The sequence below is a fragment of the Linepithema humile genome, chromosome 6, assembly GCF_040581485.1.
Source record: "Linepithema humile isolate Giens D197 chromosome 6, Lhum_UNIL_v1.0, whole genome shotgun sequence".
In the NCBI taxonomy this organism is placed as follows: Eukaryota; Metazoa; Arthropoda; class Insecta; order Hymenoptera; family Formicidae; genus Linepithema; species Linepithema humile.
The window spans coordinates 5,067,807-5,083,806 of NC_090133.1; the positions used below are offsets into that span (position 1 = coordinate 5,067,807).

General features: G+C 41.4%; 1 protein-coding gene and 1 long non-coding RNA gene across 9 annotated transcripts in view; one reads left to right on the forward strand and one right to left on the reverse strand.

The window, feature by feature from the left end:
* Tlk (Tousled-like kinase) overlaps positions 1-16,000 on the forward strand; it is a 43,541-nt gene that overhangs the window by 23,335 nt on the left and 4,206 nt on the right. For 5 of the 8 annotated variants that reach the window (XM_012375285.2, XM_067357134.1, XM_012375286.2 and 2 more), the window contains 12 exons: positions 11,453-11,543; positions 11,765-12,027; positions 12,136-12,369; positions 13,577-13,669; positions 13,844-14,305; positions 14,387-14,590; positions 14,702-14,793; positions 14,941-15,088; positions 15,197-15,308; positions 15,419-15,557; positions 15,646-15,757; positions 15,841-15,948. In XM_012375285.2, the coding sequence (XP_012230708.1) occupies positions 11,453-11,543; positions 11,765-12,027; positions 12,136-12,369; positions 13,577-13,669; positions 13,844-14,305; positions 14,387-14,590; positions 14,702-14,793; positions 14,941-15,088; positions 15,197-15,308; positions 15,419-15,557; positions 15,646-15,757; positions 15,841-15,948 (2,058 nt within the window). Of the gene's footprint in view, positions 1-8,018; positions 8,415-9,923; positions 11,367-11,452; positions 11,544-11,764; positions 12,028-12,135; positions 12,370-13,576; positions 13,670-13,843; positions 14,306-14,386; positions 14,591-14,701; positions 14,794-14,940; positions 15,089-15,196; positions 15,309-15,418; positions 15,558-15,645; positions 15,758-15,840; positions 15,949-16,000 lie in introns of those variants that run through there. The other 3 variants (XM_012375288.2, XM_012375290.2, XM_012375287.2) reach the window with 3 other exon arrangements.
* LOC137000496 (uncharacterized) lies at positions 4,930-7,744 on the reverse strand. The gene is made up of 2 exons (XR_010890730.1): positions 5,593-7,744; positions 4,930-5,510 (listed from the first exon to the last, which is right to left on the reverse strand). It is a non-coding gene; the product is annotated as an uncharacterized lncRNA (long non-coding RNA).

The window sequence follows — 16,000 nt, forward strand, 5'->3', positions numbered from 1 at the left end:
CCCGAGGTCCGTGTGACCACCGAGCCCCACCCTGATTGTTATATTGCCTGCCGCCAGCAGATGTAAATTTTACGACGAATTTACACGATTTGTTTTCGATTGTCGGATCCGAATGAACCATCAGAAGTAAATTGTGGTAAACGATATATCCATTAGCGGTAACATTTGTCACTATTATTTCAAAACAGGCTGCACAACAAGAAACACATAAACTGTAAACAACATTAAGATAAAAAAGTGAGAAGCATTAAGCGTGAGGTTTATAAAAGAAAGGATCACGTCGCAGTTGTATCTTTTGTACATGCGAAAAGAGGGTCGCAAACTAAGAAGGGTTGGAAAAACTGCTCTGGATTTCAATTGCTTACATATTTCAAGATACATTGTCGAGTGCGAAAGATCGTATCTTTTTCGTTTCTTCCTTTCTTCGATATGCGTTTGCACCGCGGACGCATATGTACCGTGTCGACAGATCACATTCTCGATATATGTCTCTGTCATAGCGCGCAGTCGAATAACAACACATGACAATGTTGCACCGCTACGATGATAAGCCTTATCTCTCGGTCAGCGGCGATTCAGTCGTTCGCGGCAAATACACGACGTGCCGATAAGAGTCAGTCTCGAAATAGTTCCACACGTCTTGCGAGTTTCGCTTATTTGCGAAAGCGGCCATAAAATTTATTCCGATGACTTCAGAGCTATACCTATATAGCTGGTAAGAAAATGTTTTTTTTTGTTTTTCCTCTTCTTCCTTAATATTTAGATTAAAAAGCCAAAAAATTGTTTTTTAATCTAAATATTTTGTATACAACTACAATTTCATAAAAATTCATACGAGAACTTTTAATACAGCTTAACTCTTAACTCAATTTCAATTTTAAATTCTGCCGTTTTAATATCAGCGGAAAGATAACTTCAAAGTTCCTTAACATAATAGCGTGCGATACTTCAATGTCTCTGGGTACAAAGTATTAACAGGCACCTAAGAGATCATGTTGTGACAACGAAACTGAGACAAACAGTCGCTATGTCACGCGGGATTATTACGTAACGCTGAAGTCAAGAATTGTGGAAATGTTAAATAGGACGATGCGCGCCACCGCGAAAGATTCGTCTTGCGCGTCGTGATACGGGGCTTTAAACGTGGTACAAAAGCGATGATACGCCAATGATACGCAAGATATACTATAGAAGCTAACTGTGGCGCCGCCGCCGGACACTCCGATTCCTAGACAGACGAAGTATCGGAGACTCCATGCGGGCTCCACCTGTCGATATTATTTACTTGTCCATTACATCATATTAGTTTAACGAAACTATATTTAGGTACACCTGAACTCATACGCAAGATCTCCGGCAAACAGGAATAATGTAGTAAAAACAAGTACATAGCGATTAATTCTTTAATTGCATTCTCATCATCAATATTTTATTTACAAAAAAATTCTAATTCTCACTTGCAAATTGTACGATGTAAGCTGGTATTAATGGAGAGTAAAAATCTGCACTACACGTCCGGCTTAATGCGCGCCGTGAACGATGAAACATGCACGCAAGGGACGGAGCGCGAGAAAGAAGAAAGAGAACGAGGGGGAAAGATCATATCGCGCGCACGCTGTTGACCTGCGGGAGTAGTCCGCGCGGGTTATGTCGTAACTTTCACAATGAACGATTCGTCGTCATGCACCCGCTAGTGTCGACCGTCGTCGGCGATCATCGGCGGGATTCGCGTCATGCAATCGGCAACCTTCGTATGCTCGACCACAAATGATCGGCTGCTCTCGGTAGGTTCCTGCTCGTCGTCGTCGTAAGTAGGAATCCTTATGATACGCTGTGATATTGAGGTGTCGATATTTTGTTCCTCCGCTCGTTAAGTTTTCGCGTGCCCCTTTCAGCGCGAAAGCGAACGACGACTCGATAATGCTTTCGCACGGCCTTGTTCTCGTCACTAAACCGTCGCTAAAGCGGTCGCTATTGTTCTCAGAATAGCCATTGCTTCGTTGCGGCGGTGCTATTTATTACTCCGATGTCTGCTTTACCGAACAAAAGTCTACCTATATCGCGGAAGAGTTGGAAATAATTGCTGGAAATGATTATTGTAAACATATAGAGCAAAATTTAAGATTAAGATGATTCACAATCTGGATTTATCAATTTTCTTTCATTATTTAGAAACTTTTGTGACAAAGCACGTTTGAAATATATAAATACATATGATATTTGTACTCTTAGTAAACTCTTAGTAAATAAGATTGCCATAATACAAGATAAAAAAATATCAACAAATAGTTTTCTCGACAAAAAAAAACTTAGTAAAAGTAGTATTTATCTTTGGACTGCAGTAATGCTATAAATTTTTAAATTGATTCTTTCGAAAACAAGGTTTTAAAGTTATGTGATACTGACGGTGCGATTTGAATCAAGAAATGAAAGTCAAGATTCTTGTGATTCCATGAGTACAGTAGCCATATTGAAGTGCACCAAGAATGCGAGAAATTATTGTGCCAATGTAAATTGTATAAACGTATTACGAGAGAAAAAAATGGAGTAAAGAAATAGGAAAGATAAAAACTCAGTTATGAAATCGATTAATTGGCATTCAAGGTCGATGGAATACTATCTTGAAGGAATCTACTTATTGTATTCCAGAGTTCGTCGATCAATATTTTTGCGCGTGAACGTTTCTACCATTTCCTTCTAGCTAGAAGCTATCGCCGTGCCGTTGACCCAACTAGTCTGTGCGGTTATGTCGTAACTTTCACAATGAGTATTTTTATTGCACTCACTCGGCCATTCGCTAAACCATCAACTAACGAGTAATGAAATATATATAACTTCTTTCCATCATACTTTCGTATTTGGAACATTTGTTGCGGAAGTCTGACAATTGTCAAAATTAAATCTAAAATTAGCGAAAATAAATTTACAATCTATAAAGTATCGCTACATTATTTTTATCTCATAAAGCAACGTTTTTTTTTCTCGATTTAATTCATCGTGAGAAGATGTCGAACAATTGTACCGTGTGAATGTAGCTTAACCCGGCCGCGAGCGCGTCCTTGCACCGTGTCGGCTGCCGCACCGTTTACACGGGGCGCCGGGCTGCACCTAACCTCTCGTGAATATATCGCGCGCGCGCACCTCTCCGCCTGCCGGCTCTCGCTGAAGCGATGTACACAGAAAACCGCGTGGCGGTGCGGCGCACACCGCGCAAGCCAAGACAACGAGGCAACGCCGCGTGGCCGACCAGCTGATCGCACGACGACGTGCTAGCCGCGGGTAGAGGGAGGGGAAGGGAAGTCGCGCGCGACTGGGCTAATGAGTGTGCGACCTATTGGAGGCTCGTTGGTGGGGGACGTGGAGCGCGCGGAGGGGAGAATCCGTGCGAGATACCGCCGCGGAGTAAAGTGCGGGGAGGGAGGCGCTGTGTTGCCGTCACGTCAGACAGCCGTGCCTCTTGTCGCCGCCGCCTCACCGACGGTGTTTTCTACGATCGAGTAGCGGCGGCATTGCAAGGTCTAGGAGGCCGCACACTCGAGACGCCGCGGTCGTTTCTTGCCGTTGACTTCGAACCAATTGCTCTCTGAGAGATACGTTTTTTCCGCACACCGTTTTTATTAGCAATTTTTCTGATAATCTCCAAATTTTGTAGAGCATACAAACTCTTCAGAATATCTCTTCAATAGATTTCATATTCGATCTGATTAAGTAGAAGATAGAGAACAAGTGACTTTAATTGATTGACGATACGTTACGTCGAGAAATTATTTTATTTTTTAGAATAATTTTATTTTGACTTATTCTACAAATATTGAATCATTCTAATTTATTTTCAAACAATTTTATCTTTAGTATCTTTAGTAAACGTCATTTGAATCATTTCGTTAAAAAGCTAAAGTTAAAGCTATGATTTTCTATATTTACTCTATTAAAAAGTTATATATTTCCACGCATTGTAATATATTTCTGTTAAATTTTAATTTTATCCCAACTTTGATGATGTATAACTTTGTAATAGAAAAAGTTAGTTTTGTATTTTTAACTATTATATAAAGTATTCTTGGACTAGCAAGAGCAAAAATTGTAATCGAACCATTAAGCAGCACTAGTTGCATTGTGTTATGCAAGAGAGTACGCTAATGACTCAACAATCAAGTATTTAAACTCAAATATCATTATTTCTCATTTTATTGTATTATAACGTAATCTTTTACCTCGATTTAAGTAAGTGTTCATATATATATAATTAAGTACGCTTTTAATACGACATTTAGTTTTAAAAACCGATGTAAAAACCGACTTCTAACAGTAAATACATTAGTAATATGGTTTCGTATACATTTTTTTATACGCATGACAAATTTATCCAGATAGCTTTTATGACACGGCGGTATAAAATTTGCGAAATTACACCCGACGTTTACCTTCGACACACCGATGTGAACGCCATCGTACGGAAACGATCGCGCTCATTTTCCATGAAACTTCGTGCCCGAGGGGGGAAACTTCCCCTGGCCCCCAGAGGCATGAGAGCAAGCAGCTTCCGAAAAGGAAGAGAGAAACTAGCGTCAGCGCGCCGCTGCGACGTTGTCGCGGTCTTCGAAATACCGCGACGTTGCCCTTCGGCTTCATCTCGTATCGATAATGGAGGACGTGTACGAACAAGAGGGAAACGGGGGGAGGGGGGGAAGTCGCTGTGCCACTCGGTCGCTCCTCACAATCGTGTCGTTGAAAACCTACCTACCAGCGCTGGTATGCGCAATGGCGACCCGTTTCGCCACAAATTTCACGCCGGCAATCGCTCGCGCAGTTGTTGCTTACTATTTTATTGATATCGAATTGCGTTTCACATTTATTGATTTATAGATTTGTTATTCGTGGATTCGGGATGATATCCTTTTCACAATAGGTGAAATAAAGAAGTGACAGTTAAATGTATATTTGATATATTTAATTAATTGATTTCTCGTGAAGTACACTGTGTTGACCCAGTGCGTAAAAACAGCCACCTGGATGAATACAAACTTTAATCACTTCCGTCCTTTCTTTTTTTTTTTGGAAGACTCGTTTTCATGTGATGTTAACTGTCATGTTATACATGTCTCTACATAATATCGAACGTCACGACACAGGTCACTGCGAAGATTGAATGTCATCATGTCGCAATATGGTACGTGAGCTCTTCTCATAATCTTGAAGGAAACGGTCAATCCGCTGACTTCGAGTTTTTGTAACACTACTAACGCAAAATGGCGTTATCATCGGCTGCTTTTTGCGTGAATGGCGTCGTTTTCTCACTGTCGCGAATATACACGTCACTGATCGTATATAAAATAGGGATATTGTTTGCATCAATGGTGTCATACTGCCGCGCGCATTCTCGGAAGATTAGACATCTGCTAACGTAACGCTTATCACAAAAACACAACTATTATCAGATACAAATAACCTTTGCGAAAATTACCGTCGCTAATAACCAGACTTTCCTCCTCTAGTTCGTATATTATTTTCTGTAAAAAATTTGTATAACACATTTGATATGACTACAATTCAACTCAAACTCAATTAAACTAATGTTCAATAAAAAAATACCTCATTATCATAATTTATGATTTTTAATTCCGATATTTTCACTCGCGATTCTACGAAACATTTCTCTTCAATCACAAGTCTAGTCACTGTTTCACGAGATGCGCGAGAGATTTATGAGATTTTTATCATGTATAATTTCATACACAAAAGATTCTTGTGCACCATCACAATCTCCACTTGTTTCAAAATGTTTATTGAAATATTTTCAACATTTTCGTAGGAGTTTGTTAAGAGTAACTTTGTCGGAACATTTGACATTATTCCAGCTTGGAGCACAGCTCAGGCTCGGTCGGTCGCTCGACCTGTTATGTTCGTCCGTTTGACTGTATCCGTCCTCTTGTACACCTCCCCTCTCTTCCGTACCTCCCACTTCTCGCTTGTCCCCTCCACTGTGTTGCTTTGCTTTAGCGTCTCTCTTGCTAATACGCCCTCGCACAGGCCGAAGCACGCGTCGACACAACGTATTTCACAGGAACGTAACGAGCAGAACCATCGCAAGGTGCGCTTTTTCGAAAAGATGCATCGTTGCCACAAGTGCGATTTTGTCATGAATGTAATTTTGAGGTTTTTGCAATCCATATTAACTTAGATTATCGAATGTTTTGGTATATCAAGAAAATAACAGATCCACTAAGAGGAGAATTTAAATTCTCGATGGGTACGTACGTTCTTTTCATGGCACGTACTTTTACTTAACACCATATTTACAGCTACATTCTTCTATGAATCATTCATAGGCAATAACAACTTTTCTTAGTTGTATATCTATTTTTAATGTGCAAAGTACTATACGTGTAATTTTAATCCTTTAACTGATTAATTGAATTTTAAATCTTGACATCCCAGTGAAAATTTAAGAAAAATAAAAAATATTAAATATTAAAAATGAGAAATAATTGTTTATGTGTGTGTATAGGGTGTCCTGCATCGAGCGCACGGCAATGATACATTCTTGAAATCATTTTCAGATAAAAATCTTAATATTTTTAAATGGAAAGCATTTTTTATAAAGTGGATCAATCAAGTTGTTGCAAATTCCATCTGTTAGTTCATTATGTTAAAAGTATTCTGTGTTAAGTTCTACGATAGGTAAAACCTAATTTCCTATTGGGAATATATTTTTTGTAAATCTACGACTAACATCGTACGAAAATATCTCTTATATAGTTCGCTTCGGTATTTTCCACATCGACCCGCAGGTCAAAACCTTGTGCAACCCGCAGAGTTTCTAAGAATGTGATTCATGATTTGTGTAAGCTGTCGAATGTAGTTCTTCGATATTGTTATACTTTGTACTCGTTATTTTACTACTCCGTTAAGCTTTTTTAAATCATGTACACCGATCCCGCATACCGACATGCTCGAGTTCTTTCAACTATCGCGTAAGATGCTGTTTTCATAAAATTCCATCTGCATAGTATACGGTGGATAGAAATGAGAGACTCTTTTCTCGCGAGATAAATTAACGCAACGGCAAAAAAAGAGTCACTCGCTAACCCGACTGCCTGCTTTCCTTTAGTCCGGGATACAACAGCGGAGCGCAAAGTAACGCCGCAAGGCGGAACCGCGGATCACACACGGGAAACGTATCTCGAGGGGGGAGGGAACGGAAGAGGGGGGCGGGTGGCAGGCCGAGCAGGGAGGAAAAGGGGGAACGACGAGGTACAACAGAGCCAGAGCACCCTTCGCACGCTGTAGCGGCACAACCACACTTCGCCACATCGATTTTACCGGCTCGCTTGCACTCACACTCGGTCGACCCGTTCACTGAAGGAATGTCTCATATGCCTCCCTCCTCCTCCTCCTCCTCTTCTTCTCTCTTGTCCCTCCCCCTCGTCGTATTCCCTCCTCTTCTTCAGACCCCCGCGCTCTGCTGCTGCGCGCACCCCCCGCAGATCCTGTCTCCGTCAGTCACGCCGGTTCTCTTTCTATCTTATCCCGCCGTCCATCCTCCTCCTCCATCCAAGCTCGCCAACGTACCCTCCCTCCTCTCCCGTCCCTCTTTCTCTCTCTCTCTTTCTCTCTCTCTTCCTCTCTCTCTTCCTCTCTCGTTCGCTTGTGCACTCTCTTCCAAAGTGTCCCTCTTTCTCTCCATCACTGTTGTGTGATGCGGGGCGGTAGCGGCACCGCGGGGAGAAGTGGGAGGGAGGTTGCACCTTTTGCCGCATCTCGGAATCTCGCGCGTTGCTCATTTGCCGTACATAGAGAGGAGCGAGCGAGAAAGAGAGAGAGGAGAAAGAGAGATGGAGTCACGGAGGGAACAGATAGAAAGAGAGAGAGAGAAACCTCGGAGCTAGGTAGTAGTATGCGAGAGTGGCGGCGGCACGGTGGTCGGACAGTTCCAGTTCCGTTTCGATTAGGCGAGTCCACGCGCGCCGGGTTTTTGGCTCGCGCTCTCGTAATACGCCGAGTGAGGAGAACGTACGCGTGATGCCGTTTGCCGTGATCATTGACGCTGCACGGTGTTGCCGTTGCCGTTGCTGTCGTCGTCGCCGTCAGTGCTCGTGCCGCTGATGTTACCGTCTCTGCTGTTTACCCGGCGCGCCAGCCGCACGCCACATTTACAAGTGCATCCAGGAGGAAACGAAGTGAACGGACCTCGTGCGAGAGAAGCGCGAGAGGGACAGACAGAGAGAGAGAAAAGGAGAAAGAGCTCCTCTCGCGTACAACGCGTTACGACGCGACTCGGTCTCTACGTACTACGGTTCGTTCGTGAACAAACCGACCTCGCGGTTATGGCCACGCCAGGGCCAGGTCACCAGGGTTACAAGTGTGCACAGTAAAGTCTGCATGCCCCGATTTACTGGGTTCGGTATATGCACGTACGTATACGCCAAGCCATCTCTGCGCGATCGCTCCATATACGTATACACGCGTACACATACTCATATACATAGAACTGTACACACGCATATCTTGCCTACGCGCACGTCATGTACACGCAGTGTCATCCGTCTCGACAGCAGATCACACCGGCAGCGCAGAGAGAGAAAGAGAGAGACAAGATCCTTCGTGTCTCTCCGTCGGCCCTCTAGCCCAGTTCCGGGCACGGCCACTGATCCATCGATAAGGAAGTTTGCTGTCCTCTCGCGCGGTGGGATTTGTTCCGTGCCGGTCGTGCGCGCGATACGCGAGGAATCCGCAGGGATCGAGCATCTCGTTGTCGCATAGTCGGGGTCGAGGCGCGATGCACTACTACTACTATTACTACACTATTGTGCCGGTCACGTGACTTTCAGATACCTGCGACGCGGTGCAAATTACAGGTTGAATGACAATAAAACAAGCTCGATTAGATATCGATAAAATGTTTACTGTGGATTCGATTTTTCTTATATGTATGTTACTTTTAAACTTCCTTGTGTATCGACTTGTCATTTCGCGAAGCATATCGTTCGTTCTTTATTTTCTCTAACAAACGTCAGGTTGATTATCATGGCGATCGATATCTCTCGACGAAAAAAAGGATTACGTTTAATTTTCTGTAATAGTGTTTCTAAAGTAAAACGTTGCATATTTACTTATTCTTTAAATCAATCTCGACAATTATACTGCGAGAAGTAATTACGTTTATAAAATTATTAAAGTAGAAATAATAAGTATTAATTGCCGTTACTAACCTGATTTTGTCAAACGGGATCACAGCATCGATCGTCGCGAAGGAACTAATTTTGACCATGATGAGTTAAGTAAGCGATTATCGCGATTTACTTCCCTACGCGAGGTTTGTTCTTCGCAATTCTCATGTGCGCCTTCTTTCCCTTCAATGTCTGCGCACCGTGATATAAATAAAATAAAATAATCTCGGAATAGTGCCACGACAAAAATAAAAGCGTCATCAATTTAAGTGGATCACGCGGCAATGTTGGCGGGCGTGCGATAAGAAGTACGTAACGTAATCGAATTACAATCAGGCTGGAACTTTTGGGCAATTCGTGAAAGGAGAGAGGAAGCCTTGTTCGTGCCGCCGCCCTTGCATAACTTCAGTGCATATTGGTGATGGCGCAATATTCAAAATACAGAAATCTTTCTAAAGTTGTCGGGAACTCTTATAACTTTATGAACGAAGAAGATACAATTGCTATACGGTAATATCTAATTACATCGAACCGTTTAATAACTTTCTGCGCTCACTTTTTACGATCGCAACTCTTCGATCTCTTACAAATGACAATAAAAGCTAAGAGTATATCCAAACAAACTTAAATAGCGCATAAGCATATGGACCAATCAATTTTCTTATGCATCTTATGAACTAATCTATTTTCTTATGCACTATGTAAGTTTGCTTGAATATACCCTACTCTCACATGTGCGATTTGCTTGCGGCAGCAACAGCATATGCACGTTAATTCGGTGGACGGATGTGAGTTTAGTCGACGCGGCGCGTTGTTCATAGCAACAAGGCGAGAAAAATTGAGAGAAGAGGGCAAGGGGGAAAGGGAGATACGCGTAGGTGCGTAATTTATCGCTACGCGGGACGCGCAACGGCCGCTCGACGACGTCACACTCACGCGCCGCGACCGGCTGGAATGACGTAGCGTGTCGTCGCTCTCTTCTCTCACTTTATCGATGCTGTTAATCGAAGGCGCAGCGCGCGCGCGGGCCCCCCTGCCGCTCAATGCTCTCCCCTATGTCATCGTCGGTAGCCGCGGCCGCGGACGCCGCGCACGAAAATACAAGAGCCAGTTAACCAACTAAGGCTCTGACTCCCATGAGCCGTGCGAGTTTCAGAAACGCAACGTCGTAGCGAGTAAAACTGCCCCCTCGCGATACGCGTCCGTGTTTTCCCGATCCCCTGTGCATTTCTCCGATCGTGCGCCGTCAAGTTCTTGCTTCCTACCCCGCGACCGTACCACCCTAACTTAATCTAACCCAACCCCTAACGTAACTTAACCTAACCTAACCCAAACCTAAACCTAAACTTTCCTTCCCTCGCCGCTCGTGCTCTCCCCCTCCCCTCCTGGCATGCTCGTTGCCCCTTAGAATCTCCGTCGCCCTTCCGCTCCTCCCTCCCTCCCCCCTGCACGCCGCTCTAAGGTCCTCCATTTTGTCGTGATTCCTCTAACTCTAAACGTATATCGGACATTTCCATTGCACGTCGTCACTACCGTTCGCGGCACGACTGTGCAAAATTCTACTTGCGGTTGACACACCGCCAATCGGCCCAGTGTACGATTACTATGGGATTCCACCATAGGTCGTCCTGGAAGGTGTCAATCTCTCTCTATCGTTCACTCTTTCTCTCTTCTCTCCATGCGCGCTCGTTTCTCTCTGTCTCACAAACTCTCGCTATCTCTCTTGCTCTTTATGCGCTTACAATCTGTCATCTTCCTTGCACTTATCGTTTCCATCCTCTTTTTTCCCCTCCATGCCGCCCGGCGCCCCTCGTTCCTCCCCTTTCTCCTCTCCGCAAGTCTTTCTCTATCCTTCCAGGTTTATTCCCCCGTAGAGTGTAAATCGTGTCTTTTTAACAACACGTAAATTCTCTTAAGGCACCGTAGCATTGTACGCCCGGTTTCACCGTTCGTGTAGCGTAACCTCTCTTATACCGTCGAGAGGCATCATTGAGTCTTTCATCTCGTGTTGCCTCGTATTTTCATCGTTCTCGTGCTCATTTTCATCGTTGTCATTATTATTCGATCGTGGTCGAACTCATTACCGTTCGCTCTCATCGTACGACTCGTCTTTACTATGTGGCGGCGACGTGCTATATTCCCAATAACGGTTGAGTCGTTCAAACGCTCGTCGTGACTGTAATTTGTCACTATTTGGTTCGTTGCATTGTTTTTTTTTTTTCAACAGTTCCTGTTGTGACTTGTTTCTAATATAATTCACGCCATTTGTCATCTGCTTTCAGATGTCTGCTGGGTCACAAATTCAGATGGCACCCCAAACAACCGTAAACTCTGGTCAGGCAGTTCATAGTCAAGACTCGAACATGAGCACTGGTAAGTCAGAATCTTTCTTCTAAAGACAATGTATAAATCTTATCTTGGAAATATTAGGAAGTAAATTCTTCGCACATTCTGGTCCTTTGAGCAATCAACTTGCCTCAAGGATAAAGTTATGTGCATTTGGAAAACTACTGTCAAAACTACTGTTAAATATTCTTAAATAAATACATATTGATTCATTATTGTGATACTGATAATGGAACCATATTACATAGGCTCATCGCATAGTGATAAGGAGGTGGATGCAAACACTCCGGAAAAGATACCAAGGATTACTTCTGAAAGAAAGAGAAAACGTAAGGCTGACGACGGAAGTGGGGGTGTTCCAGGTGGTTCTGTGGCAAGTAAAGGCGCTAGATCAATTGCTGCCCTTGATAATAAGAAGATCAATGAGTATTTTCCAAAGCATCATCTGGGCAACAGTCCTATTCGACATGGTGGAGCTAAGAGTCCTTCTCCTCAACAGGGTTATCCTATGGTAAAATTCAAAACAAACAATATAAAGATGTTGAAAATATATTTTTTTAAATCTATATATCAATACATCTTTGATTCTCCTGTTTTATATATATTTTTCTGTCTGCAGTATCCGCCATCGCCTCAACAGTTACTACCACAAGTAACAACACCTAATTCTTCAGTGGCGGAATTCTCATCGTTGATGCAGCCACCAAGACCTCATCCTCCACCTCATCCTCAACCTCCACCACCAGCCTCGACACAACCTGCGGGCTCGATGGTCAGCAAGCAGGTGCAGGTAAGGCCTACCAACCTCAATAGGACAAGCCAGGTCAGGCAAGCGAAGACTAACACCCCAAATGTAAGCAAAATTCGGTAATACCTGCAAGCATTTTATAAGAAACGACCCATAGTTTGTCTATATCACTCTTCAGTATTTCTATCACAACAATCAGCAGTTTGTAAAGATGTGTAAGCTTAAACATTTCTAAAAGTTTTTTCATTATTAATATTATTTTTAAATATAATAATTTTGCTATTGTATGCTAAGTGAATAATAGCAAACCTACTATTGCTATCATTCTTAATGAGCATTCTAAAGTGTACTGATAATAGTTGTCTAACTAAAAACTTTTATAAATGGTTTACGAAGATTTGCTTTTGGTTAATTTTTGTATAAACTGCTAAGAACATTATACAGTAATAACAGAAATATGATTACTGTTGTAAAGATTAATTCTTTCTATCTCAAATCTTTCATATATTTTTTCTAAAGTGCTTTTGCTTACCTAAAAAAAATACTTTGTAGATAGATCAGGATTCTTTGTATGCCTGCATTTGTGACTTTGTGATGGGCATTTCTTGTCAAATGTTTGCAGTAGAATCAGCTAATTTTTTGGCCAGACTGTAGCTCTGTATACATTTGTTATTGTACAGTAAATACAGGCTACCTTGTAGTGCCATTCTTTGCTGTGAGATATTTGTCTTGAGAATAAAGTGCTTTTGAAAATGGAAAGTTTGGTCGTTCGAGTATAAAAAAGCATTAAAAACATATTTTGTTACTTTGACATATGCACTTTGGCATTTATTTGTTGGGATTTGTTGAACATCGCATTTGAGTTCTAATGAATCCGATATCGTTTGACTGTTTCAAAGTGAAATCAATTTTGTTGGGGTTTATAATTATTGACGTTTACATATGCGTACATTTTTGGTGTTTTTCTTCCTGCCTGTGTGATCCTCAGTTTCATCAGCATTTGTTCACGTTGCCTGAGTTTTGTTGTCTAGTTTATTTTCAATAATAAAGAGAAAGTCATATGTCGTAGTGTAACGTAGAAATGATCATGTTATGTAATTGAACACACATGGTTATCTTCGCCAAATATGGACGCTGGTATCCGTGTAATTTTGCTGACAAATTGTTGACAATTTGTTATATTTATTCACATATTATTCTCTTTTCACGTGCAAGGTATCCGATATTTACGAGCAATTATGAACTGACAAATGTATCAGACGTTACGGTAACATTTACAATTTATCGTACAATCATATAAATTGCATTCCAGACAGAACTTACTTGCCAGAGGATACAGGAGTTCGAAAATCAAGCCTCTTCGGATTTAGAATTACGTAACAATAAAATTGATGAATTAAATAGGGTAAGTGTATTTGTGATTATATATTAAATTTTCATCTTTGTATTGAATTATATAAAATATATGACATAAAGACTATTGTGTACAAAAATCATGTCTCATGCATCTTAATAACACGATGATAAATTAATCCAAATCCAACTAAAAGAACATCTGTTCTTTGAATCTCTGTTACAGACAACGGACGAACTTAGGCATCAAATGGCTAATCAACAGAAAGTGATTGAGCAGCACAAATCACATATAAATAAGTGTATAGACGTTGTAAAGAAGTTATTAAAAGAAAAATCAAACATAGAAAAAAAGGAGGCTAGGCAGAAGTGTATGCAAAATAGACTGAGGTTGGGCCAGTTCGTAACGCAGAGGGTAGGCGCGACCTTTCAGGAGAACTGGACCGACGGTTACGCATTTCACGAGCTTGCGCGGCGGCAAGAGGAGATCGCGACCGAACGGGAGGAGATTGACAAGCAGAAGAAGCTGCTGCTCAAGAAGAGGCCGTCGAACAGCGAGACAGGCAGGAAACGTAGTCAACCGCAACCATCCCTGCATAATGGCACCGAAGCGACGTTTTTGAAGCCAGATGCAGTGCCTGGGTCGTATACATGGCAGGAGTATTATGAAGCTGACGAAATACTCAAGGTATCACGATAATTTGCGATTCCTTAAAATACCCGACTTGTCGACAATTCTCAAACCTCGCAATTACGTGTGTATTCACAGTTAAGGCAAAGCGCGTTGAAGAAGGAAGACGCGGATCTGCAACTAGAAATGGAGAAGCTCGAGAGGGAGCGGAACCTTCACATCAGAGAGCTGAAGCGTATTCACAACGAGGACCAATCGAGATTCAACTCCCATCCTGTTTTGAATGAACGTTACCTCTTACTAATGTTATTAGGCAAAGGCGGTTTCAGCGAAGTGCATAAGGTGACAAAACGTTTTCATTTATTTGTTTTATTAACTGTGTTAATTTGTATAACTCCAGTATGAGAATATTTAATTTCTCACAACTTATGTATCTCTCGTATTTTCGTATAGGCATTTGACTTAAAGGAGCAACGGTACGTAGCTTGCAAGGTGCATCAATTAAATAAAGACTGGAAAGAAGATAAAAAGGCTAATTATATAAAGTGAGTTTTACCAAACTTTACAATTGTTTCTTAAAAACACATTAACTTGTTTATTGAAATGACTGATTAATCTAAAAGTACTTTAATAACGATATTTGTTTCTTAATAAAGAAAGAAAATATTTTTACCTATTTCTTTCTGTTGCAGGCATGCGTTGCGAGAATATAATATACACAAAGCATTGGATCATCCCAGAGTCGTAAAATTGTACGATGTATTTGAAATTGATGCCAATTCCTTTTGTACCGTACTGGAATATTGTGATGGCCATGATTTAGATTTTTACCTTAAGCAGGTAACTATCTAATTATTCTACGCAAGTCTTCTGCTTCAGCGATAGCTGCAAAAATGTTTTTATTATTTTCAAACTGTATCTCAAACTGTATCTCTGTTTTCTTTGCAGCATAAGACTATACCCGAGAGAGAAGCGAGATCTATTGTTATGCAAGTCGTATCGGCATTAAAGTACCTCAATGAAATAAAACCCCCAGTCATACATTACGATTTAAAACCAGGTAAATTTCTTACAAATCTAAATTCTTTATCAAGAGGATATAATTTTCGAAGAATTTTGCGATAAGAAAGATTATTTTTGGAGTAAGCAAGCGTGTAATTTTGTTTGCAGGTAACATTCTATTAACCGAAGGTAATGTCTGTGGCGAAATTAAAATCACAGACTTCGGTTTAAGTAAAGTTATGGATGAGGAGAATTACAATCCAGATCACGGAATGGATCTGACGTCTCAAGGAGCGGGTACTTATTGGTACGTGTTTTTACACCTGTTATCTCTCAAATTATTCTGTCACATTTATTATTGTTGATTTTTATTGGAAATTATCAATCCGCTGCAGGTATCTACCTCCTGAGTGTTTTGTTATTGGCAAAAATCCTCCTAAAATATCGTCCAAGGTCGATGTGTGGAGCGTAGGAGTTATATTTTACCAATGCCTATACGGTAAAAAGGTATTTATCGCAATATTGCATTTACAAAGTTTTGCTTATCATTGGCGAGTATAATAAAAATATATATTTTATTATTTTCACAGCCTTTCGGTCATAATCAATCGCAGGCTACCATTTTAGAAGAAAACACGATACTGAAAGCCACGGAAGTTCAGTTCGCGAATAAACCAACTGTTAGCAACGAAGCAAAGGTAATTGTTGCCACAGTGCGGTGTTTTTATTTACATATAAAAATTACATCGG